Genomic DNA, 26,821 nt, shown 5'->3' on the forward strand with positions numbered 1-26,821 from the left:
CAGAGACAGCTGCTCTTGCCTGCAGTCCTCACCTATGAAGAAGGAATACTGAGGGGTGCTGCCTGTAAGCGTGCTAGAAGAAGCAGGCGAGGTGCACGTGTGGAGTGTGTGTCAGGCACGAGGCCACGCTCAGCACACACAGGCGGTGCTTCTGGCTGCCTCGGCCACGTGCCTGGTCCGAGAGGCCTGTCCTGCAGCAGGAGAGGACCAGGTGTGTGCGTGTCAGTCGCACGGGGTAGAGCACTGGCCTCGTGTTTCCCAGGGTCAAAGGAGCAGTATCGGGCTGGGGGGGGGGGGGAAGCCACTGAACCCTGGACATTTGGGATGGACGCGTGCACTCGTCTTACCTCTGTTAGACACTTTCCACGGACACATTCTATCGTGTGAACTCTTTAGCTTTCTTTCGATGATGAACATGGAGACGGACTGCAGTAAGAGGTCCCAGAACAAATGACCTCTTTCCCAGAGTAGGGGAGGAAGAGTAATATCTCTTCTTTATTCATCACAAGTTTTGTAACGGAGACCCCATAACAACAGATGGAGCCACAACAGAAAAGCATATACACATATGAATACCTTTTTCTTCTTTTAAACCAAAGGGACCCATCTGATAGTAGCTCAGAACCAAAACCAGTAAGGCTTTTATGATTTAACCATGGACACAAGAGACAGCTTCTCCCCTAAAGCTGGAAACCGTTCGCATGGGGGTACAACCCCCATTTCTGTCTTCTTACATTCCTGGGGGGCCCAACATGAGGCTGCCTGCCTGCTCAAGTCAAACCCTGAGAAGCAGACAGTTAAGGTATTGGGACGCAAACAAGGAGACGGGACCCACGAGGAAACAGCCAGTGGGATCAGTTGTTCAGTTTTGATCAAAGTGGACCGCTGTGTGCACAGCACTCTGGAGCATGAACAGGAGATAGGACATAGCAAGGACTTGATTCTAGTAGGGGGGGCCCAGTGCAAAGGCTGAGAAGATTCAATGCCTGGCTTGAAGCCCCAGCCTTTGCCTGATGCCTCAGTCACAAGCCTCTGGCAGCAGGAGCGGGTAGGCAGGGTGTTCTACTGGAAACGACTAAATTATCCTACGGGTCAACACTTGATTTATTTGCTAATTGACTGGCCCAGCTTTGGGCTTTAAATCTAAAGAAATCATTTCATCCTTTATTAAATCATCCCTTATTGAATCTCACTCTTTGTTCTGCAGGGCGCACAATATACCAATGAAACTTGAATTTACACTACAATAGTTATGGCGCTAATGACCCTCCAAATGCCGCTAACACCATACATGCTCAACTTCTCCACTGGCTCTGAAGCTGTCAATGAACTCTGAGGCTCTGACCTCCCTCTGACACAGCAGCAGACCCCCACGCCCATGCCCACCCCCGCTCTCCCTATCATTCCATGATTTCCTTTCTGAATCCGTTACTCTTTGGAGACCCCCAATTCCTTTACACCCACTCTTTTTATTTGGCGGACAATACTTTATTGGGAAATGTCTGCTCCTGTAATTACAAATCTTGTTAGTTCTCCTCCTCCTCTCCCCAGGGGGACTGGGGACTTTAATTAATTAATGGGGTTAAACTGCTTTGAGGTGCCTGGCTAAAAGGTGCTATGTAAGTGCAAATTATTATATTATTATGCCTGTGGACATGGCTGAGGGTCGCAAAGCCCTCAGCCCTACACACTAGAGTCCAGAGACAAAGGCTTCTTCCTCTTCACCTTCCCTGCCAGGTCTGAAATCGCCGGCTCAATGGTCCAGGAGCAAATCTGTTACCATCTTAACAGCAACCAACTAATTAATCCCCATTATGTTGGCTTCCGGTCCCTCTTCTAAGCAGCATGGTCCTGTTTCATTTCACAAATCAAGCTCCAGGCAGCTCTAGACAAAGGTCACAGCATCCCTGTGGCCTCTGTTGGGAGAGAGAGAGAGAGAGAGAGAGTTTGAAAAACTTGTTGTCACGAATTGCCCCAACTTCCTGCCAGCAATCTGAAGCAGCAGCAGCCCTCTCCACATTGATGGCCCGCAGAGCCAACGGCCTCCCACATCACAGCCGCCCAGAAACAGGACGGGCGTGGGTTAAGGCCCCAAGGCCCTGGCTTGACTGCTGAGAGCGTGGACAAAGCGGGAGGAAGAGGTCATCCAGGCGCTCTTCTTGGGCTTCCCAGAGAAAGCCAGCTGCCCTCCGCAGCCAGGAAGCGCTCACAAAGGCCGCCCTGGCCCTGAGTTGGATGTTTTGTGCTACACCTAGCACACCGGGGCCCTTCACAGATGCCTGAGCCTGCCACGAGGATGGCCACCATTGAAAGCTGCTCGGCGGGGGAGAGCCGTAGCCGGGCTTTGTCTGCGAGGCTGTGGGCGAGCCCCGGGGGGCATGTCTTCCTGGCCTTCATTTATCCTCCCATTGAAGCGCGCCTTCAGGACATGGGTCAGTCACTGTGGGAAACGATTTGGAGAGCGACAAAAGAAGCTGGCCCTGGGGAGGGGGGGCTTCAGAATTCAGCAAACATCTGGACGTGGAAGGCCAGGTTCTCAAGCAGCCTAGCAGGGCGGACGTCGGCAAAGAGAAAGGGCAGCGTGCGCACGGCCAGCTCACGGTCCTGTGGGGACAAGGACGCCCCAGTGGGTAGAAAGGAAGATTGTTGTTTTTCAAAAGCTCCTCGATCCGTCAGTTTTGTGTGAGCGCAGTTCGCTGTGTGTCGGTTCTCAGGGCTCGAGTGAGGAAACACAAGTTTCACAGGGCTGGCGGGAGGCACCTGATGGCTGGCCCGACGCAATGTGCGCTGAGAATAACCCAAGGTTGCACAGGCCCGTTATGGTGGCTGTTATTTAGCATTTCTGTTATGCTCCGGGTCCGTAAAGCACCTTATTAGTCAAGGGAACTTACTGGAGTCTCCTCGTTTAAGCGGAGCACTCGTTTACGCTCGGTCACACGGTGAAATTCAGGATCTGAACTCTTGACTCTCAATGGTCCCTTTATTGTTGATGCAATCCATTTAGAACACATTAGTCAGCATGAGTCAACATTTGTCACTAATCAGCATTAGTGATGGAACTAATCAGCATTCCCCAGGGTCCCCAGATCCATCCTCAAATGGCGAAAGAAATTGGCCTGTGTCAGGGGACAATGGAATTGTGGCTTTTGTCCGTCCTCCGGAGCTGAAGTCCAAGTCAAGTCCTGCGGACGCTCGGGAGCCCTCGCGGCCACCCTGGATGGAACGTTCTCTTCCCATATCCCATTTCTGAACCTCGATATGACCTGTCACCGTTGGCACCTGATTATACAACTAGATAGTCTCCAACTAGATTTTTGAGTTACCAAAAGGACCCTTCTTTCCCCTCCCCAACCTCGCCTCTGAGAACTAATCTTTGCAAACAGTAGATGCTCAATAAATACTTGCTGAGCTGAACTCACTGAAATGGAGCTTAAATCATATTCCAGAAAGAACACCAAGTCCTTTTTGGAAGAGATTTTTGAAGGAAATCCACAACCTGAATCGATTTAACATGTTTTAGTGTTATTATTACCTGGGCATTTTCACAAATGCAAATTGTCAACTCTGTGAAGATAGCCAAATGGCTTCCAGGTTCTGAGAGAGAAGTGTGACTCCAAGCTAACGACGGTTCAGGCCACGGAATAAAGTTTTTCTCTAGGACCTTGTTCCAAATAACATTTTGTTCCATGTTGAAAAATAAAAGTGCAGATGGGAAAAAACACTTTGGAAAAAAAATATGTTTAGTCTGTGACTTTGGATACTAGTTCGTACCTTGCCTTATGCCATAAGCACTCGTGGCTCCCATCCAAGTTTCTTTCTTGCATACTGCATAACAGCAAAACACACGTAAAGTCCTGACCTACAGGAAAGTCTATTCTGGAGCAAGGAACAAGATTTCGGGGTGTTGATCCTTGAGCTGTGAGAGCCTACTTCTCTGTTCTACATTTTGGAACCAAGAGGGAACCTGACAGCATTTTTAACACACACAGCATTTCTGTTGCATTTCAAGAGTTATCACTCTATTGCACAACCAGCCCAGCCCTAGGGTCTGTACTATTGCACCCTGGGGCCTAATCTCTACATTACGCTTCTCAGCAAAGACTGAACCATGAAATACCCACTTTCTTCCTTTCTCTCATGGTATCGGAACTCCCTCAAATTCAGCTGGATACACGGCCACTTAGATTAAAAACTACATTTTCAGTCTCTCTTGCTACAAATACACAGATTGGCCAACAGGATATAGACAGAAATAATGTGTGTCACTGCTGGTCAGTGACCTCAAAGGGAGGAGGAAGATGTGATGACTTCCCTCCCACCACCATTCTGCATCCCACACAAATCCTGCTACTGGGATGCTGAGCCATCCTGGGCCGTGACAACAAGAGCGACACCCCAGGCCTGACGGAGCCACAAGCCAGTAGCTGCGGTCCTTGGACAAACACTCAGAGCTGAGCTGCCATGCCAGCTCTGGACTGGCTGTGTTCCTCCATGGTGCCATCGTTAGTTTCGATAGCATCTAAACACAGCCAAATGTACAACCCAGGTATACTCAGGGAGTTTCTTTTATTTTTATTTTTTTATTTATTTGACAGAGTTAGACAGTGAGAGAGAGAGACAGAGAGAAAAGTCCTCCCTCCGCTGGTTCACCCCTCAAAATGGGCACCACGGCCAGAGCTGCACTGATCCGAAGCCAAGAGCCAGGTGCCTCTTCCTGGTCTCCCATGCGGGTGCAGGGTCCAAGCACTTGGGCCATCCTCCACTGCCCTCCCGGGCCACAGCAGAGAGCTGGACTGGAAGAGGAGCAACTGGGACTAGAACCCAGCACCCATATGGGATGCCAGCGCCGCAGGCGGAGGATTAACCAAGTGAACCATGGTGCCGGCCCCATCAGGGAGTTTCTTGAAGGATCATTCTATCAGTGTGACACATACGTTTTAGCCTAGAATCCCAAGATTCAACATTCAGGACAACTAAAATATCTCAGTCGAGGTCCATGGAGCCTGAAAGACAAGTTGCCATGTTGGAAAAGGAGGGGTCCCAAAACATTTATGATTTCCTAAAATCTTAGGGGTCCAGGTCAAATACTTGGAAAGAGCTACAAATCTGATTTTAAGGCTGTGAAAGTCAGTCCATTTTCTGGAACTCAGGTCCTTCACTTGAAAATCAGGGTGTTGGGGGAGACTCTCTTCTCCCTGGGAGGAGTGTGTATATATATTTAAGATTTTATTTATTTATTTGAGAGGTTGAGTTACAGACAGTGAGAGGGAGAGACAGAGAGAAAGGTCTTCCTTCCGTTGGTTCACTCCCCAGATGGCCACAACTGCAGGAGCTGCGCCGATCCAAAACCAGGAGCCAGGAGCTTTTTCCGAGTCTCCCATGTGGGTGCAGGGGCCTAAGGACTGCTTTCCCAGGCCATACCAGAGAGCTGGATCAAAAGAGGAGCAGCTGGGACTTGAACCGGTGCCCATATGGGATGCCGGTGCCGCAGGCGGAGGATTAACCTACTGTGCCACAGCACCGGCTCCAGGAGGAGTGTGTATGTTAACCTTGGGACGAGCAAAGTGATTTTGATCAATCAATCCCCGAAGCACATGCATAAAGCACACACACTGTGCAGAAACTCTTTCTAGAGCTATGAGGCTACAGAAAGCTCACACTCTAAAGGTGGAGACAAAAGAGGCATCCAAAAAGAATGCATTAGAATATCACCCATGGAAGCGTGATCATAAACCTGCAGTTACACACAGCGGACAGAGACTGGTCTACCACTCCAGAGGCTGCCAGAGCCTTGACAGCTCAGGACAAGAGCCTTGGGTGATCACTGACATCATAAATAAGAGTGTCAATTGTTAAATCAACAACAGGAGTCACTGTGCACTTGCTCCCCATGTAGGACCTCTGTCCTTAATGAGTTGTACTATGAGAATTAACAGTAAAACTAGTCTTCAAACAGTACTTTATACCTTGTGTGTCTGTGTGGGTGCAAACTGTTGAAATATTTACTTAGTATAGAGTTGATCTTCTGTATATAAAGATAATTCAAAATGAATTTTAATGAAGAATGGGATAGGAGAGGGGGTACGATGTGGGATGGTTTGGGGGTATGGAAGGAAGAACCGCTTATTCCAATGAATATGAAATTTATATTATGTAAATTATAATATATAATTATAATATATACTATATGTAAATTATAATATAGTGTATATTATATAAATTATAATATATAAATTATATTTATATTCCATATATCTATAAAATTTATATTTATTAAATAAAAGCTTTCTAAAAAAAAAGAAAGAAACTGGTCTGTCATCTCCAGAGGGAGGGTCCATTAGTAAAACTCTCTGGAGAACAATTTGGGGAATACACGGTCCAGGTGAGAAGGGGCACGTCCTCTGACCAGCCATCCCATTTTTGAGGGTTCCCTCAAGCAACCCCACGGCCACGTGCACGTGTAGGAATTCAGTGGTACAAATGACCAGGATTTGCAGACACAGAGAAGTGAGTGTCGTGTGGTGCAGTCATACAATGCACGTGGATCCCTCAAGTCAAGTGAAAGATCAATGTGGGGGTCAATGCAGACACATCACAGACACATTGTGGTTAGTGACAGAGGCATGCTGGGAGAGGGTGTGCATGGGAAACCGTTTGTGCAGATTCGGAGTGCACGCTAAACAAACCCTGCTCCGATGTGTGCCTTCACAGCGACGCAGGGCGGGTTTTGAGGGTGGAGGGGAAGACACCCCACGCCTTGGAGAGCTGTGACTTCTGTGCAGTGTGGCGGGGCAGAGGCACATGGAGTAGAGAAAGGTACAAAGGGGTTTTAGACTGTCAAGTTTTACTGCTGTAATTAAAAAAAATAGGAAGCCAATAGGACAAAATTTTTGACATTTGTTAATTCTGGGTGTTTAATTCCTATAAAATTCCTGTTCTATGGTATTCTATACTGTTCTATACTAAAATTATTTTCCTATATTGGGATGGGTATTTGGCACAGTGGTTAGGATATAGATTGAGATGTTCCCATCCCAAATCAGGGTGCCTGGTTCGAGTCCTAGCTCCTCTGTTTGTGACCCAGCTTCCTACTAATGAGCACCCTGGGAGGCAGTGGTGATGGCCCAAGTACTTGTGTCCCTGCCACTTCATGTGGGAGACCTGGATTGAGTTCCTGTCTCCTGGCTTCAGTCTGGCCCAGCCCTGGCTGGTGCAGGCATCTGGGGAGTGAGCCAGCAGACGGGGAATCTCTGCCTCTCTTTGTCTTCTGCCTTTCAAATAAAAATGAAAATAAATACATCAAAACCGTTTTAAAAATTACTTTTCCACACTGATATCAAAATCTCTCTGAGGCTAATAGCCAGAGGAAAAAGAATAAATGAAGTGTAAGACCAGCGGGGGAAGACGTCCTGGAGAGGGGATGGAAAGGGAGTATTAAGAGGAGACTGGAGCTGGTGTTGTGGCACAGTGGATTAAGCCACCAACTGTGATGCTGGCATCCATCCCTTATCACGGTACCAGTTAGAATCCAGGCTGCGCTGCTTCCCAGCCGGCTCCCTGCTAATGTACCTGGGAAGGCAACAGGTGATGTCCCAAGTGCTTGGGCCTCTGCCATCCATGTGGGAGACTAGGGTGGAGTTCCTGGCTTCGGCCTGGCCCAGCCTAGCCATTGTAACCATTTGAGGAGTGAACCAGCTGATGGAATAGCTCTCCCACTCTGTCTCTCTCTCTCCCTCTCTGTCTCTCTCTCTCCCTCTCTGCCTCTCTGCCTTTCAAATAAATAAAATTAACCTTAAAACAAAATAACAAGGAGGAGCCAGCACTGGGCAGGTGGGAGCCCTTCTTCACTTCCCCTGGGAAACCTCACACCAAGAGGCAGCCGCAAGGGACAGAGTCGTAGCCTGGACGAGCGTTTTGGGGCTGCAGTGGCACCTGGTCGGCTGGGGACAACATGAGCGGTGCCCTCTGTCCTCTTCCCTGTGATCTCTGGGAGAGGAGTTTCCTCTCTCTGCTGCACTCATCTCCAGGGCTCTCTGTCCTGGCTCCCGCACAGGTGCCAGCTGTGGGGGGGTGTGGGGGTGTGTGTGGGGGGGGTGTGGGGGTGTATTTACCAGACAGACTCCTCCGTACCTGCAAAGAAACAGACTGGAATCTCCTGGGTCACTGTGAACCCCTGAGGCAGAAACACTGAAATCCGATGAGCTCAGAGGGTGGTATTTGGGGGGAAAGAATTTCTCAATAAATCACCCAGTTGGCTTAGAAACTAAGAAAATGGGGTGGAAGAATTCGCCGCAACTTTGTGACAAGGGAACAAACAGAGGATGCCTCCCCCAATATGCCTCAAAAGGTGATCAAACAAACCAGTGTTGATGGCAAAGGCAAAGCCAGAAAGACGAAGCACAGAGCTTCTTGGTTTTCTGCTGGCTGCTGAGTGCCTGTAGAAAGAAGAAATTAGCTTCATTTCTAGCACCTTCTCTGCAAGGTGCCCTGGTCTCCTCTGAGGTTCCCTGGCCCATCCCAAGGTTCACGCTGCTCATGCAAACCTTAACCTAGCACCAGAATCCACTGGATTCTCAATTTTATAAAAATAATACACTTCTGTCTTACTGAGAAGCTAAGATATCTCCTGTCCTGTTGAAAATAGTCAGATTTTTATAAAATTGTATTTATTTGAGTGGCATACAGAGAGACAAAGAGAGCTCCTATCAGCTGGATCACTCCCTGAATGCCCCAAAGGGCTGAGACCTGGAACCTCAGCCCAGGTCTCCCATGTCGGTGGCAGGGGCCCAATTACTTGAGCCATTACGGCTGCCTGCCCGGCTCTGCATTAGCAGGGAGCTGGACTCAAAAAGTGGAGCCTCAAACCCTCACACTCAGATATGCGACAGGGTCCTCTCAGCCGCCTACTAAACGCCGGTGCCTGGCTTTGGCTTTTTTTGAACGCTCCCCTAGATTCCTGAGGAAAAGCACGAGAACTCAGCAAGGGGCCCTTTGAACCAGTCGCTCACCCTCCAGGCCGGTCCCTTCCTTAGGACCGCTGCACCGAGTCCACAGGTGTTCGGCTCTTGAGCCCCATGGAGGTCTGGCTCCTTCTGGGAGCACAGGCCCCGGGCGTCCCCTAGGCCTCCTGTAGCGTCAGCAACCAGCCCGGCCTGGAGTCCCTGCTGTATTTTTGGTGGCACAACATGTGGAGCTCATTGAGGAAACAAAAGATATGACGACCACAGATGTGGGGTTCCCTGTGAACACTTGCTTCCCTTTTGCAGCCCAGTAGGCGTGCCGCCCCATTTAAGCTGTTCCTCAGATCCTACACCTGCTCTTCGCTCACTGTCTGGCTCTGCTCCCCTCCCAGCCCTCGAAGCTTTCCATTTGGTGGACGCTGGACTTCCGTGTTGAACCCAGCGGGCAACAGGAAGAATGGACTCATGGGACCCCCTACTCCCATGCACCCCTCTCCCACTTAGATTGCACAGAGGGGCTGAAGTCTGCCTCCGCCTGGGACCTGAACCCCTTCTCTGAGTCCGATTTGCCGGGAAGCTGGTGGCTGTGAGCTGCTCTCCTCTTCTTTGGGAACCAAGTATTTCCAGGGCCTTGGGCCCAGCTGAGAAAGGCCAGGACCTGCACAGGAGTGGGGACAGACAAAGCAGATGCCCACGCGACCCTATTACCATGTTAATGGCCGGGGTCCCTGGCCTCCTGAAGATGCTGGAAGGCTGGGTTTACTTTCTTTTACGTTCCCTCTCTTTCTTTCTTCTCTTTTGCACAAGGAGAATAGTTCCGCTTCCTATTTTACTATGACAATAGCATGGGCCGGCTCCTTCAAGTGTTTCAAAAAGCTGGCCTGAGAAATCTCCAGCCAGCCCCTCGGTCTCCCCGGCTTGCCCTTTTATTGTCCCCTGCCCTCCCAGGGAACAAAGGCAGGGGAGGGAGGAAGGCCCCCACTTGCTGCCTGGTCTCAGCAGCCTAATCCTGGAGAGGGGGGATGGCCTGGGGAGCCTGTGAATTGTTTCCGCCCTCACCTTTTATCCCCTGCCTGCGCCCTGCACTCAGGAGTTCTTCAGGTATTCAGGCGGCCGGGATGGCGGGGCTCGCTGGGGATGAAAGACCCTGGGGGAGCATTCCCACATTCCCTGACAGCCCCCGCCCCCGGACCCTTCCTTCTCCTCACTCCCGCTAGGCCCTATCACAAAGAACAGATGTCAAGGCGGGCAGTGTCTCTCTTCGCCCGCCCAGGAGCTGCACGGCCCCTTCCAGTCCCCTCGCAGCCTGCACACGTCTCAGACATGCGTTCCCCACCCCACCCAGAGCTGCTGCACCAGCCTCCCCGCCAGCCCCGGGGCTCTCATGCCAGGAAAGCTCCTTGGCCTTGACTGCTGGTGCCTTTCCAAGTCCACCACCCAGGGTTCAAGGGTTTCTTTACTTTAAACCTGGGGAATGGTGCAGGTGTCTTTTAGCTGGGTCATCTGGCAAGAATGGGGGGGGGGGGGGCGGCAGAGGGATGGGTGGGGAATTGGCTTTTATGTTCCGGTGTGGACACCTCAAGGGCACCAGTGTACTGAGCTGAGAGAAGGGTGGGCTCCTCATCTGGGGGAGGCAGATAAAGCTGGGAGGGGGGGACAGAGATCACCCAGGCCGGCTACTACAGTCCGAGCAGGAAGAACATTTAACACCGGAGCCCTAGACACGGACTCAGAACGCACGCACCCACACACGGGCACACACACACACACACACTCACACTCGATGCTCTATGAAGCCACACAATGTGTCGGATCTAATCCGAAATTTTCTGTTCTTTCCTTCCTTCCCTCTCCCGACGCCTCCTCTTCCTTCCTTCCTTCCTTCCTACCTCCCCCAATGCCAGTGGTGACTCATCAATTTCATTTCATGACCCACTGGGGGGTTGCAACAGGGCTTTGAACACCTCCAATCAAGGTGACCATTTGCATTTTCAAGCTGACAAAACTAGGTCCTGGGAGATTTCCTTGAGATCCTGCCAGAGCTGGAACTGAAACCCAAGGGTTCTTTTGGATAAAGCAGAGACCCTCGTTTTTCTGGGGGTAGAAGAACTCCTTTTTTGTTTCCCCAAACTCTTTAGCAGCACAAAGCAAGAGGGTGCGGTGGGGGGAGGCAGAGGTCCCTGTGCCATAGCATGGCTGAGTGTCCAGGCGCTCAGAGAGGGGGTGTGGGTGGGGGCGGGGACTGGAATCAAGAGCTCAGGCAGCACCCAGGTGAGGTTCGAGGTCTCCCAGGCAACTTTATTTCCAGGTTGGGGTTCTGGCACCAGAAGACGTTTTCCTGAGTCTCCCTCCTGGGCACACAGCTTCTTGTCAGTCTCCCTTAACAACCCATTTTCTCCTTTGTTTTCCGACTTTCCTCTGATACTCCTTTCTTGTCCATTTTTTTAAAAACCTCTTCCAGTTGGCTTTATTTCTAGTCTCTCCTTTCTCTTCCCTGTCAGAAACATGATCCTAGCAATGGACATCAGAGAGGTAACTCAACGCATCTTGTTCCTGCAAATATTGTCTCCCAGGTTACTCAAAGCAGACCAGGCTTAGAAAGGCTGTTTGCCAGTGATCCAGGCACAAGAATCGTATCACGGCCGGGTGGGTGGAACTGCCTCTTCGCCTCCCGCATTTATCTTCCATAGAATTTCTGGAGACCTTCATCCACGCTGGCTGTTTGCTAGACCTCTAATCTTCTAAGAAAGCCTCTGAAAATGAAGAGCTCAGAGCCGCACTGTGCGCTGGGTAAACACAAGTCTGGCTTTCTGATTGCTTGTTAGTTACACACCCTTAGAGAGCGCGGAACAAAGGGGCCTACTGTTTGTCTTGCTTAATCTCGTCTTCAAGTCGCTGCTGCTTTGTCAGAAAACAATATTTGCAATTGTAAAAAAATAATATTTACCCAGGAACTTGGATTGCAGAAGTCAAAGGCTAAGAGCCAAAGGTCAGTCGTTCTTACCCCAAATTTCTGTGGACCTGAGAGTCCCTGGCGGGGGGGGGGGGGGGGGGGGGGATCAGCTGCGCCAAACAGGCTGCTTTGCGAGCCCATTAAGAAGCTGGCGCTATAGAAGGGGAAGGCAGGCGAAGGCTGCAGCCCGTTCCTGGATGAGAAGCAGGGGCAGGACCCTCCAGGCTGCCCCCAGAGAATCCCTGCTCTGTAAAACAGGGTCTCCCTGGGGATACTGCAGGCCTGAGAAGAGCGCTCAGCCTACAACACTCTACAAGGCAGACAGGCCTCCCACAGAGAGCAAGGGCCAATATGCTCCTGTATGGCCCAGGCCAGTTGGTCACCTGGGCCGCTCTGTGGATGGGGCCTCCTGCCCCACAGATGCGTATCTGAGCGCTTCTCTGGGGGCCCTTCTTAATTCTCAGGGCAGTTTTTGACATCGGACCCTGTGGGCTGATTCTTTTCTAGGTTTAATGGTGGATTGAATGTACTCTTTCATGTTCATTGTTCTCTGGAAAGGCCTGCAACCCGGCGCCTTTCCTAACCCCTGGGGATGAGCCGCCAGTGAGTTCCAGGCTGCGGTTTTTGGGGTCCTCCACCCTAAGCAAGGAACTCAGTGCCTCCTGGGTCCCAGGGCCACGTCGCAAGGTGCAGGTCGGCGAGGCTGCTCTCCAGCAGGAGGGCTCTGTGGGGTGTGAGCACAGGAAAAGGCACTGGAGTAGCTAGAATGAGGCCAGGGAGCTACGGCACAGTGCACCCGGGCTGCCTGGCGAGAGGGGTCTTGGGTTTGCTAAGCGGGAGCGCCCTGAGGCTCCCCCGCACCTCTGCAGAGACTTGTGGCCTCTCCCAGCTTCCGTGTTTCACCTCAGTGTTTCAGCCGGCTCATCCTGCTCTGGGATTCGGTAGCTCTCCTCCATCCTCACCTCCACCTTCTGTCAAACCCTCACCACAGTGGCCGGTCTCTGATCTTGATCTCGTCCAGGTCTGTATCACTGGCCGGTTCCTCTTGGCCTGTGACTCTGTCTGAAATTGCTTCTGGCAGGATCACAGCCGTAACTTCCCCTAGCAATGCTCACGTAGCACGGAGCACAACCAGTCTGAAGATATGGCTTAATCCAAGGATCTTACCTTAAAGAACCAGGCCTTCGTCCTTGATGGTGTAGACAAACGATGCGAAGGGAGCCACAGGGGACTTGGCAATGAGGATCTGCACCAGAAAGATCACATTTTCCCTGGGTTAACGAAAAGATCAAGGCCAAGTCTCTGCTCATCCTCTTCCTACTCTGAGACAAGTGGCAGCACATGGCTGCAAGCCATAAAACTGATTAAAAAACACTGTTTTAGAACCGAATTTTCCAATGAGTGGTCACCTTTCAAAGTGCTCATCTTCGAAGGCTGTGCTGTGTATGTACTACAAATGCTCTGACACAAAATAACATCTTCTTGAACCAATTCTTCTAGAAAGAGCCCTCATTATTTTATGTCACATGCTTAAATAACTACCTTTCTGCTCAAAGATAAAGTCTGATTCTTTAATTTTATTCATAAGCCTCATTATTTTACTAAAAAAAAGCTACTGTAAAAAAATTTTTTTTGCCATTGCAAATTCTGAAAATAAGTTGCTAAAGGCAGAGGAATGGTCTGCTGCTTTGTTGGCCTCGATCCTTCACCAGTACAGCTCTTCCACGTTGTCTTCACCCCCTTACCACATGGCTACATTCTCTCTGCAGGTGCAGCACGTTTTCCACAGCCCTTAACTGTGGGTTTGGCCACGTGACTTCTTGGGCTCCCCAAGAGGCTGAACCTATTTGTTCCAAGCCTGGACCTCAAGGAGCCTCTGCGTTTCCACTTGATTCCCTATGCTTCTGCCATCGCCAGTGGAAAGCACGTCCAAGCCAGTCTGCTATCTCAGAGGGACAGTGAGAGACCTGGAACACAGCTGCCCTGCCAGGCTCAGCCTACATCACTGACCTGCCAGGAGAACTACAGGCACATGAGTTAAATGTCACTTCATCCCTCTGGGACTAGACTGACACACCAGCCACAACAAGATATCAAAAATATTTGGAGGGGCCAGTACTGTGGTGTAGCGGGTGGGGCCACTGCCTACAGTGCTGGAATCCCATATGGGCGCTGGTTCAAGTCCCAGCTGCTCCATTTCCGATCCAGCTCTCTGCTGTGGCCTGGGGAAGCAGTAGAGGATGGTGCAAGTCCTTGGGCCCCTGCACCCACGTGGGAGACCCAGAAGAAGCTCCTGGCTCCTGGCTTCGGATCAGCAAAGCTCCGGCCATAGCAGCCATTTGGGGAGTGAACCAGCAGATGGAATCTCTCTCTCTCTCTGCCTCTGGCTCTCTGTAACTCCTCCTTTCAAATAAATAAATAAATCTTTTTAAAAAAATGTTTTGAATGACGGTATCCTCCTCCGACAACATGTACTTGTAATGAGATGGTCATTTGGTTATTAAATCAAAAACCATCATCCCTGACCCAGGATCACAACTCCTATGGTTCTATAGAACACCCAAGAATTGATGTATTGTTTCATTATATTTCTACCGATGGGACATGAATTATCAGTTTCCTGTTTGACAAATTAAAATAACATCATCAAAAATAGTGACAGTTTGGCAGAGAATCACTTAGGTAAGCCGGAAGGCAAGAGGGAGAAGGGAGAGATCATTTCAAGTAACCAAATGGTGCACACATATTATATCAGGTATCTCAATTCAACAAACATTTACCGACTGTCAACCACGAGCCAGGGAGGAAGAGCGCAGGCTTCCGTCACGGGCTTTGAATCCAGCTCTTCCACCTAATCCGCTGGGTGCCTATAGCAGAGCCTGCAATGTCCCCACCACTCATCCCCCTTCTTCCTTTTAGTACATAACTCCCCACATTCCGACATTTCTCTGCCCTCTTTTGCAACCAGGTGTGGCTCTGGCTCTGTGACCAATCATTGACTAAGGGAACAAATGACAGGGCAATGTTTTCATGAGAAAGTCGCACGCTCTTTCCGTTCTCCTTTATCAAGGGCACGCACAAGCTCCAACCACGTGGACGTAGACAACAGCCTGGTGACAATGAAGCAAAGTGGGAGAGCGTCAGTTCCTCCTACCTAGGGTCACCTGTGTACTCTGCATCGCTTCCCAGCCACTGCCTCTCAGATGGCTGTCACTAGAGCACAGCCTGAGCTTTAACCAGTGCTGTGACTCGGGGCCACCGAAGCTTTTGGAGCCTCAGTTTCTTCACATGTAAAATGGGGATGCAAACATCAGCCTATGTGGAATTATTGTGAGGCTGAAATTAAATGTAGAAGATGCTTGTCACTGTGTCAACTGCACAGAAGTGTGCAACAAGTAACGGGAACGGTTCCAATCAGCCCATCACATAGGCTTCTCAAGTGAAACTTAACCTTGCTCACCAAAAAGCCAATAATGATTTGCCTTCACAGGAGGAAGTTGCATCTCGGTAATGTGTATAACGGCTCTAAAGTTACCCAGATGAACCTGTTGAGCATTCTCAGAACCAGTGATTAGAAAGTGCAGGTGGATATTTCCACATTTATGTCAAAACCATTAATTCAGGTGGATTCTTTTTCAGCATGAGATAGTCTGGGGACAGTGCGACTTGAAGTTTTAAGGATGCCCTGGGTAGGGAGATGGCATGGTAGCACAGTGCTTCCCAAACTCTGAAGCGGGTATGAATCACCGGTGGGTCCTGCTTATGTGCAGATTCTGACTCCGTGAGTTTGAGTACAGCCCAAGAGTCTGAATTTCTAACAAGCTCCTAAGAGAGGCTGATGCTGCCGCCCTGTTATGAGCACAGTATGACTTGTCTCCCCAAAACTCATGCAGACGTTTAAACTCTGACATGTTAATGTTAGTGGTTGATGGACTGATGGTGAGGTGTGGGGGGTAGGAGATGAGGCTAGTGGGAGATATTTAGGTCATTGGAGGCATGCCCTCCGAGGGTGGCTCCCATGAGAGAGCTATTATCTGAGTACAAGTTTGGCTTAGGTTCTCTCTGGGTTTCCTGGATCACCACATGAAGGTTCCTCCTCACCTGTCAGGACCAGCCTCTGTCAGATGCTATACAATGGGTATTCCAATAGTGACCTGTAACCTCTGAACTGTAGGCTGAAATAAACCTTTTCTTTTCCAAGAAGCTCTTTTCAGTTAACGTAACGAAAAGCAGACCAATGCAAGCCCAAGGACTACACTTTGAGTAGCCAGGTTCCAGGCAATTAACTTGACTGAAGAGTCTAAGCCAGAATAGCAAGAGATGGGAGAACTGGAGCCAGTCAGGAAGCCATTGCGATAAGCAGCGATGAGATGACAACAGCCTAAACCATGTCAGAAAGAATGGGAGAAAAGGAAACAGACAAGAGAAAGATTAAGTCCTCTGGATGGAATAGCAAGAAAAGGAAACCAAACATATCTACAGCCTCAGATCTTTATGATCTATATGTGGCAACTAGACATGAAAGCAGAGAGTACAAATAAATGCAAATCAATAAAGTATTATACTATACTTCTGAATATTATACTACAATTTTTATTTTGTAGACTGCAGAAGCTGAGACCCAGAAAGACTGTGGTACTTCAATGTGAAAGAAAAGAAATGTGACATTCCAATCTGACACAGCAGTGGCGTCTGGGCCTGGACTTCCAATGTGGTCGTCCTCCATTGACCATCTACTGCCCACTGTCCTGAGCCCCAGCCAAGACGATCGCTTAGCTGGAGGGACTTCCCTCTCCAGGAACTCAAAGGGTTTGTCGGACAGGTCACTCATCAACACCCTGCTGGAGCCTGGGTTCAACATGAGTCATCACAGAGATGATCTGTGTGCAGTTAAAAGAGGAAGTGATCAGTTATGTCAGATGAATCCCACTGCCCTATTTTTGGGGAAGGAATTTCCAGATTGAGAGATCACAGGGCTACCATCAACATGAAATATCTGTTTTCAGCAAAAAAAAATGTTACAAACTCTCTCGACAGCCTTCTGGATAAAGGGAAGAGCAGTTGAGCTGGACACTAATACCAGAGAGGGGATTTATAGAGACCAGAGGGTCGGTAGCAGACTGGTGAGGGGCAGCATTCTCTAGTAGAATGTACCGGATTCCAGCCTTAGCCCTGTCTCAGTCAACACTTCCCAGCCTGGATGAGGGCACTTATGTAGTTCAGCCATACACCAAAAATGGAACCCAGCAGAACTGCAAAAATTGCTGCCCTGGTAAAGCTTACCCTGTAAGGAGGCAAAACGATAATAAAATAAAAAGTGTTAGATGATTGTGTGCACTGGTCAGAGGAGGGGTCAGTGAATGAGAAGACCTCACTAAGGAGGTGGGGTCTGGACTTGAGGACCATGGAATTAAACCCACTGACGGGATGCTGAACGGAAGGGAAGTCACAGAAGACAAAACACGCAGAGGAAGTTCATTATGTGGGATGAGACAATCTTGGTAGCCAAAGACATTTCAATTTGGCTACGCTGTCGGGACAGATTTTACATCTCTTTTAGGGTGTGAGTTTATTGAAATAAGTGTCAAGCCCTGTCCTTGAGAACAGAGCATCAGCTATTGGTTGCAGAATGGCGAAGATGAGATTTAGTCTGAAGAAAATGGATTAGAAGTGTTGGTTGGCTACAATTCACTGTAAGTCAGCTCTGGGGCTGGTGTTACTGTGCAGTGGGTTAAGCCACTGCCTGTGACGCCAGCTTGCCATATTGGAGCCCTGGTTCAAGTGTCGGCTGCTCTGATTCCAATCCGGCTCCCTGTTAATGCACCTGGGAAAGCAACGGAAGATGGTCCAAGTGCTTGGGTCCCTGACACTCAGGTGGGGGACCTGGATGGAGTTCCTGGCTCCAGGCTTTGGCCTGGCCCAGTCCTAGACATTGTGGCCAGTTGGGGAGCTGAACTAGTTGATGGGAGATCTCTCTCTCTCTCTCTATCTCTCTCTATCTCTTTCACTCTCTCTCTCTGTCTTTCAAATAAATAAAATAATAACTTTTTAAAAAATGTGAATTGGCTGTGAGATGCGATTCTCAAAATTCTAGTGTGGTCTCACAGGTTATGTCCATGGAGACCCGGTATGTGAAACAAGGGAGGTGACCATCCTCCTCTTCTCCTGATCAAACATGGCTGAGGCAATGTGTTTGAACTAGGACCCAGAAGAGAAAATGACAAACCGGAGAACAACCAGAGAACCATCAAGGAGGTTCGATGCCCACATACACATCAATGGACTGGGGCAAAGGTACACACAGGTTTTCTAATCAAGACAGTGTAGTGTTCACCCGATTGAAGTAGCCCAGTAGATTCCAGGAGCAAAAATGATGTTTGCCATGATTTTTTTTTTTTTTTTTTTGACAGGCAGAGTGGACAGTGAGAGAGAGAGACAGATCTTCCTTTACCGTTGGTTCACTCTTCAATGGCCACTGCGGCCGGTGCACCGTGCTGATCCGAAGCCAGGAGCCAGGTGCTTCTCCTGGTCTCCCATGAGGGTGCAGGGCTCAAGCACTTGGACCATCCTCCACTGCCTTCCCGGGCCACAGTAGAGAGCTGGACTGGAAGAGGAGCAACTGGGACAGAACTTGGTGCCCCGACCGGGACTAGAACCCGGTGTGCCGGTGCCACAGGCAGAGGATTATCCTAGTGAGCCACGGCGCCCGCCTGCCATGATTCTTTGTGAATATGCATAGATTCCTCCCTTTTTGGACCTGAATCAATATCCCATGCCCTTGGGCCTTTTACCATTCAAACCAGAAACTGCCCTATTCTAAAACAAACTATATCACCCACCCCCCACCCTCCAGTAGATATTTCAGGCTATGATGTTTCATATGTTCAGCTATCCCATAAATTTGAAGTATTCTAAGCTGTGTATCTTGTCAAGTGACATTTTATCTTCTGCAATCCGCAATGCCCTGCAGGGAGGCCTTGATGCTCTGGAGTGCGGAATTTTTTGATGATACTTAGCCTGCGGGCAGAGTGTGAAGTTGGCGTTGGAACGCTCTGAGGGGGTCAAAGAAAAATATAATTGAGCAAGAATGAGTGTAGGGGGTTAGTGCTGTGGTTTAGCACTTAAAGCCGCCGCCTACAGTGCCAGCATCCCATTTGGGTGCTGGTTCAAGCCCCAGCTACTCCACTTCCTATCCAGCTCTCTGCTATGGCCTGGGAAAGCAGTAGAAGATGGCCCAAGTCTCCCGCTCCATGTGGGAGACTGGGAAGAAGCTCTCGGCTCCTGGCTTCAGATCAGTGCCGCTCCAGCCATTGCGGCCAATTGGAGGAGTGAACCAGTGGATAGAAGACCTCTCTCTCTCTTCCTCTCCTTCTCTCTCTGTGTAACTCTTTCAAATAAGTAAATGAATCTTTTTAAAAAAATGAGTGTAGATGTGTGGGGCTTAGGAAGACTGCAGCTCCACATGGTGGATGCATGGGACTATGAGGTGCTACTCTCACCTTCCACAAATAACCAGGCTGTTTTCTCTTCAATGTTTCTTTCATATCAGACCAGCTCAACTTTGCACTCTAATGAGTATACTTCCTCCTCTGTTTACAAAAATGGTCATCAGTATTTTAGAATTCTTTTTTTTTTAAGATTTTATTTTATTTATCTGAGAGGTAGAGTTACAGACAGAGAGAGGGAGAGACAGAGAAAAAGGTCTTCCTTCTGTTGGTTCACTCCCCAAATGGCCGAGATGGCCAGAGCAGCACCGAACCAAAGCCAGGAGCCAGGAGCTTCTTCCCAGTCTTCCCACGTGGGTGCAGAGGCCCACGCACTTGGGTCATCTTCCACTGCTTTCCCAGGCACATCAGCAGGGAGCTGATTGGAAGTGGAGCAGCCGGGACTTGAACTGGTGCCCATATGCGATGCCAGCACCGCAGACCAGGAGTCTTTACCTGTTGCGCCACAGTGCCAGCCCCCAGGGTTACCCTTTTCAGGTGTGTTTCCATTTGAATAGAAGCCTCTCAGAGGAGTGGAGTGGATCTGAAACAGTGGGCAGTGCCAGTGCCATAGGATTGGGATGGCTGGGAAAGGCTTCCAGGGCTCCACAGCGATAATGCTGATGAGAGGAGCAGCGGCCAACAGACACTGATCTCCACAACCATTGAGGTAGGTGTTCTGCAAGCGCTGAAGCCAGGTTGCAACCCAGGCTGCCTGCTTCGAACTTCCAAAATGGCAGCCCCCAATCTGGCACAAACAGATCAAGCCACTTCCCAACACACAGCAGCAATAAGGGCTTTTATTTCTGCAGGTGGATATTGCAGGGTTCAAGACAAAAAGGGGATCTCCGTCTCCCTCCCTCCCTCTCTCCCTCTCCCTCCCTCTCTCTCTCTCTCTCCCTCTCTCTCCCTCTCCCTCCCTCTCTCTCCCTCTCCCTCTCTCTCCCTCTCTCCCTCTCTCCCTCTCCCTCTCTCTCCCTCTCCCCCTCTCCCTCCCTCTCTCCCCCTCTCCCTCCCTCTCTCTCTCTCTCCCTCTCTCTCCCTCTCTCCCTCTCTCCCTCTCCCCCTCTCCCTCCCTCTCCCTCTCTCCCCCTCTCTCTCCCTCTCCCTCTCCCTCTCTCCCTCTCCCCCTCTCCCTCCCTCTCTCTCCCTCTCCCCCTCCCTCCCTCTCTCTCCCTCTCCCTCTCTCCCTCTCCCCCTCTCCCTCCCTCTCTCTCCCTCTCCCTCTCCCTCCCTCTCTCTCCCTCTCCCTCTCTCCCTCTCTCTCCCTCTCCTTCTCTCTCCCTCTCCCTCTCTCCCTCTCCCCCTCTCCCTCCCTCTCTCTCCCTCTCTCTCCCTCTCCCTCTCTCCCCCCCCTCTCTCCCCCCCTCCCTCTCCCTCTCTCTCTCCCCCCCCTCCCTCCCTCCCTCTCCCTCTCTCCCTCTCCCTCTCTCTCCCCCTCTCTCTCTCCCTCCCTCCCTCTCCCTCTCCCTCTCTCCCTCTCCCTCTCTCTCCCCCTCTTGGCCTCAGCTGCTCCTGGGTTTCCACAGTGGCAGTCTCCCTTCTGACCTTCATCACTGAATGTCCAGAATCCTACTGAGCCTTCCATCCTGTATAAACACTACCCTTCCCAGGAGCTTACATGGATTTCTGCAGCCTGGGGTCATCTCTCTAATCCCATCACATGTTATCTGCACCTCTCCAAATAATGATTCCTGCACTGCTCCCTGTTTTACCTGAATTTACCTTCAGCTCTTTGAAGGAAGGGACCCTCATCATTGTTGCTGCTGCTCCTGGACCGACAAGCCCCAGTAGGGTGCCACACAAACAACAGAAGCTCGATAGTGAGATGCAAGAAGGAATGAGTGAGTAGACGGACACACTGGTGCCCTGCAGAGACTCTACTGACTCATCCCCGCTTTGAGGACTTATCTGGTGCTCTCCTCCCAAAGGCAGAGCACGGAGATGCCCCAGAGAAGGGCAGGCTGCCCATCACTCACTGCCAAGACTCTCAGCCTGGGCAGGCCCAGAGTCAAGTCCTTGGTTTCAGCGCGCTATAGCATCACATGTTTTTCCTGGCCTGATCCCACTTGTAAGAGGCTCAGAAAGTGGAAAAGGAGCCATAGAACAGGAGGTGCTGGGCAGGGGAACCCCAGGACGGTGACGCCTTCTAGGGATGGTATCTGTGTCTTCCTTTTGGAGCTTGGGTGTGACCCTTTCCAGGCAGAGCCTGGGCCAGCTCTTCTCCATGGGTGGCCAGAGAGGCCCAGTCAAAGATGTCAGGAACCTGGAATCCGGGCTGTTCTGGAGGCTGCTCTTATGGAGTTCTGGTCCTGCTAGGTTACATGAGTTCCCGTAATAGAGCCCCAACTTCAGGAAACAGTGAGTTACGCCTTTGTGGCCCAGGAAAGCAGCTATGAATGGGCAGCCATACGCCGAGGGCAAGCTGGCACCAATCCTTCCACTTTCTCTTCCCCAAGTCCAGTGCCAGGAAGGCTTTCTTTCACCCTGGTCATGAATCCTCCCTCTCTTCTATTTTCTTCCCTTTCCCGCTCATTCCCCCAAATCTCACGGTAGTTGAGGGTGAAGGACACAGTAGAATGAGCTGGCGGAGAACGGTGAGCAGGATTTCCTGCTGAAGATGCAGGTGGGTAGGTCTGGCTTTTTCTGTCCCTGCTCTCTGCCATAAAGATGTAGGGCCCAAAGACTCTGCATTCAAAGTTACGGGAGTGAGAAGTTTCTGAGGTGGATAACCCAGAAATTTGCCTTCGCATTCATCGCAAGCTCCTGTCCTCTTCGTTTTAAAACCTGGTCTCCGTTCTCCCCACCACCAGCGAGACTGCACGGTTGTTGATGCCGTTCTTGATTGCATCTGATACTTTCATCCGCATGCGAGGGTCCTGCTGAGAGGTTAGGGAGGAAACCCACTGACTCCGAAATGTCCTTCAACAGGCACCCTATTATCTCACTTCAACTAGAACCGTGGGCTAATAAAACCCATTGCTAAGTTAAACAAACCTTTCCTCTGGCGATGCCAAGTGTCTGCAACAGAAATCCTTCATGCCAGGGTTTTTCCTCCTTGTCCAAGTCTTAGAGAAAGGTTATTTTCTCAGCTGCTTGGAAGCCCAGGAAGAGAGCCAGGGAGGCAAACAAACCAACTAGTCTTGCATCAGATAATTCAACAGCCTTTTGATAACCTTGAGTCTTCTTGTCCCTTCCCCAGGTTGAGCCAAACTCTTCAGGCCAAGGGACAGAAGGGCCGGAAATGCTTCAGACAGGAAGATCTGTGGTTGGAAGGAGGCCATAGGATCAGGGGGCTTGGAGTGGACCCAGTAATTCTTACAGGAATTCCCTAGTCATTGTGTTGAGAGAGTTGGAGGGAAAGGTGGCAGAGGTCCAGGTCTCAGTCCGTATCTGGATCTTGCACTGATTAGAATCTGCTTCATCACTTGGAAAAATCATTCTCCATGGAACACTGAAGCCCCAACACCAACGGCATCGCAGGGTTATGGAAGGAGAACAGAGAATGAGTTTATGGCATCCAAACTGCTATCCCCAAACAGGGAGCAGAATCTGCAGAAGCAATACAGCGCTGGGAAGCGGTAGGATGGAAAAATGAAATGCACAAGTATTTGAGCAGGCAGGAATTTGTCAGTGGCCAACTTAACAACGTTTCCTACAGAAACTGGGGGTCAGAATATAAACAGACCTGAATCTCGAAAGATTTCTAACTCTAAACCCTGGGGAGATTCGCCTAGAAGGTTTGACTCTGAGGCTACACGATCTTGGGCTTCCAACATGACCATTATGATCTCGTGTAACCTCTTTGCTGATTGTTTTCCAAATGTGTGCCTATAATAAATGCATCAGGTTCTCAAAGTATACAAAGGTATTACCTAAAAAAAACAGCTTACTCCTTACCAAAAGCATAAATTTCTTCAGATCAACAGGATATCAATCTAGCCAATGATGAGAGAGTAACAGCTAGGGTCAGAGTGGCATTTGGGGCTTACAATTTTCTCCAATATTTTATTATGAACATATTCAAACATATAACAAAATTGACATATTTTATAGTGAATATCAACTTAGCTTATCAATTAAAGTGAATATAAATTAATGCTAATATCAATGCTAATATCAATTAATGCTGAATATCAAATTAGCTTATCAACTAATTCTACAATTAATGTTTCATTGTATTTGTTCTTATCACATATCCACTCATCTATCAACTCAGCTTCCTTGTTGTTGCATTTCAAAGCAAACTAAACATCAGAACGTTTTTCCCTAAATTCTTCAGCATGTACACAATTAAGCTTAACATCTGTCACACTTTTTTTTTTTTTTTGACAGGCAGAGCGGATAGTGAGAGAGAGAGACAGAGAGAAAGGTCTTCCTTTTTGCCATTGGTTCACCCTCCAATGGCCGCTGCGGCCAGCGCATTGTGCTGATCCGAAGGCAGAAGCCAGGTGCTTCTCCTGGTCTCCCATACAGGTGCAGGGCCCAAGGACTTGGGCCATCCTCCACTGCCTTCCCGGGCCATAGCAGAGAGCTGGCCTGGAAGAGGGGCAACCGGGATAGGATCCGGCGCCCCGACCGGGACTAGAACCCGGTGTGCCGGCACCGCAAGGCGGAGGATTAGCCTGTTAAGCCACGGCGCCAGCCATCTGTCACACATTTTAAAAACCGTGTTAGTTTTTTAAAATGAACTTTACATGAGGTCTCCCCTGTGGGTGGCAAGGACCCAAGTAGTTGAGCCACCATCCACTGCCTCCCAGGGTGCACATTAGAAGAAAACTGTATTGGAAGTGGAGCAGATAGGACAAGAACCAGGCACTTTGAGATGGGATTTGGGTGTCCCAAGCGGTGGTGTAACCTGCTGTACCACAATCCATGCCCTTCTCAAAGTTTATTCTAATTTCCTTTGTGATTTATTCTTCATCCCATTGCTTATTTAGGAGCACGCGCGCGTGCGTGTGTGTGTGTGTGTGTGTGTCTGGGTGTGTATATGTTAAAATTTGTATACATTTTAGAATTTCCCAAATTTTCACGTTAGTGATTACTAATTAGTAGTTCAATCATTCCATTGTGAGTGAAGAAGTCTGTATGATTTCAGTGCTTTTAAATTTATTACCTAGTCCATAAGCCTTAGCACCCTGACCCCATATATTAACTTTTTTTAAAGATTTATTTATTTATTTGAAACTCAGAGTTACACAGAGAGAGAAGGAGAGGATGAGAGAGAGAGAGGAGAGAAGAGAGAAGAGAGAGAGAGAGAGAGAGAAGAGAGAAAGAGAGAGAGGCATTCTATCTGCTGGTTCACTCCCCAATTAGCTGCAATGGCCAGAGCTACACCGATCCAAAGTCAGGAGCCAGGAGCTTCTTCAGGATCGCCCACATGGGTGCAGGGGCCTAAGGACTTGGGCCATCTTCCACTGCTTTCCCAGGCCACAGCAGAGAGCTGGATTGGAAGTGGAGCAGCCAGGACTCGAACCGGCATCCACATGTGATGCCAGCACTGCAGGCGGTGGCTTTACCTGTGACGTTATAGCGCCAGCCCCAAGATTCATTTTATAGCCAAATATATGGTTTATCCTGGAGGATGTTCCCATGCACTTGAGAAGAATGTCTATCTTCTTTTGTTGAGTGGAGTGTTCTATAGATGCCTGTTAATTAATAGTTGGCTTATAGTGTTGACCAAGTCTTTTATTTCTTTGTTGAACTTGCATTTGATTGTTCTATTCATTATTGAGAGTGGGGTACTGAAATCAACAATTATTATTGTTTGATTGTCTATTTCTCCCTTTCTCTTAGTTTTTGCTTCATGTGTTGTGGGGCTCAGTTGTTAGGCATATATATATATATGTATGTATATTTAAGATTTATTTATTTTGTTATTTAAAAGGCAGAGTCACAGAGAGGCAGAAGCAGACAGAGAGACAGAGAAAGAGAGAGAGGTCTTCCATCCTCTGGTTCACTCCCCAATTGGCCGCAATAGCCGGAGCTGCACCATTCCGAAGCCAGGAGCCAGAAGCTTCCTCCAGGTCCCCCATGCGGGTGCAGGAGCCCAAGGATTGGGCCATCTTCTAGTTTTCCCAGGCCATAGTAGAGAGCTGGATCAGAAGTGGAGCAGCCTGGACCTGAACCAGTGGCAGGATGCCGGCACTGCAGGCGGCGGCTTTACCTGCTCCGCCTCAGTGCCAGCCCCTAGGCATATATTTTTATAATGGTTATATCTTCCTGGTGGAGTGACCTTTATATCATTATAAAATATCTTATTTTGTTTGTTTCCAGTGGCGATTTTTGTCTTCAAGTCAATTTTGTCTGATATTACTATAGCCATCCAGCTCTCTTTTGCTTACTCTTTGCATGATATATATTTTTCATCTTTCTGCTTTTTACTCTTTGTGCCTTATCTCTGAAAGGTGTCTCTTGTAGATAGGATACAGTTAGATCATGGCTTCTTATTATCCATTCTGCCAATCTTTGCCTTTTGATTGGAGCATTTAATCCATTTATATTTAATATAATTATTGATAAGACAGGATATATGCCTATTGTTTTGCTGTTCCTTTTCTGTGTATCCTCTGGTTTTTGTTCCTCTGTTCTTCAATTATTGCCTTTTTTGTGTGAGATATTTTTCTACTACATAATTTTAATTCTGTTGTTGTTTGTTTTACTATACATTTCTGAGTTATTTTCTTAGTGGTTCCCTGGAAAATTTTATCAACATTTTGACTTACAACAATGTAGTCTGCATTGATACCACCTCAATTTGGGCACTGCACCCTCCCTAAGCCTTATTTCTGTCATCTCTAAAATGAGCACAACAGTACTGACCTCAGGCTTATTGTATGGATTCATTAGATGAAAGAAATTAATAAAAAATGTGGTGCATCACAAGAAACAACTAAAAAATGTTAGCTTTTGTCCACTGTGGTGGGGGAAATCTTGTGGTGGTAAAAATGTAGGGATGTTGGTAAGCTCTATTTTTATTTATTTTTGAAGTAAAAAGTTAACATAAGGATTGCCAGTTTCAACTTTTTAATAAATATGAATCAGCTTCATTGTCATTTGCATTCAGAAACTTCAGCCTAGCGCCAACGAAAGCAACCAAATACTGTAATGGACAATTCCAAGTGACAGAAGCCCATTTCCTTTTCTCTGCCCTACACCAGGAGTATAAAAATGACCAGAAAAACAAGATGTTGAGGAGCCCTGTCCAGCTGTAAATTCTGAGCTCTCTAAACATCCAGTTAGGCAGGCCTGGCGTCCCATCACCATTCACAGACCCAAGAGAAGCAGAGCCGGATGCTCTTGTCCAGGCCTGCAAGGAAACATAGCCAAGCCGAGGCAGCTCTGGACTTCAAGGGTCACAGAAGGAAGGCTGTGGTTGTGTGATTATTACGGTCAGAGGATGCCAGGAACTCAGAGGGTGTGTC

At 49.0% G+C, this 26,821-nt stretch overlaps 1 protein-coding gene across 6 annotated transcripts in view; it reads right to left on the reverse strand.

Annotated features, from left to right (window-relative positions):
• Positions 1–461: 461 nt before the first annotated feature.
• RAD51B (RAD51 paralog B) overlaps positions 462–26,821 on the reverse strand; it is a 636,755-nt gene continuing 610,395 nt past the window's right edge. For all 6 annotated transcript variants that reach the window (XM_062181435.1, XM_062181437.1, XM_062181432.1 and 3 more), the window contains 2 exons: positions 13,081–13,159; positions 462–1,916 (listed from right to left, as the gene is read on the reverse strand). In XM_062181435.1, the coding sequence (XP_062037419.1) occupies positions 13,082–13,159 (78 nt within the window). In that variant the 3' untranslated portion in view covers positions 462–1,916; position 13,081. The remainder of the gene's footprint in view (positions 1,917–13,080; positions 13,160–26,821) is intronic.

The sequence above is a fragment of the Lepus europaeus genome, chromosome 22 (assembly GCF_033115175.1).
Source record: "Lepus europaeus isolate LE1 chromosome 22, mLepTim1.pri, whole genome shotgun sequence".
Taxonomy (NCBI): domain Eukaryota; kingdom Metazoa; phylum Chordata; class Mammalia; order Lagomorpha; family Leporidae; genus Lepus; species Lepus europaeus.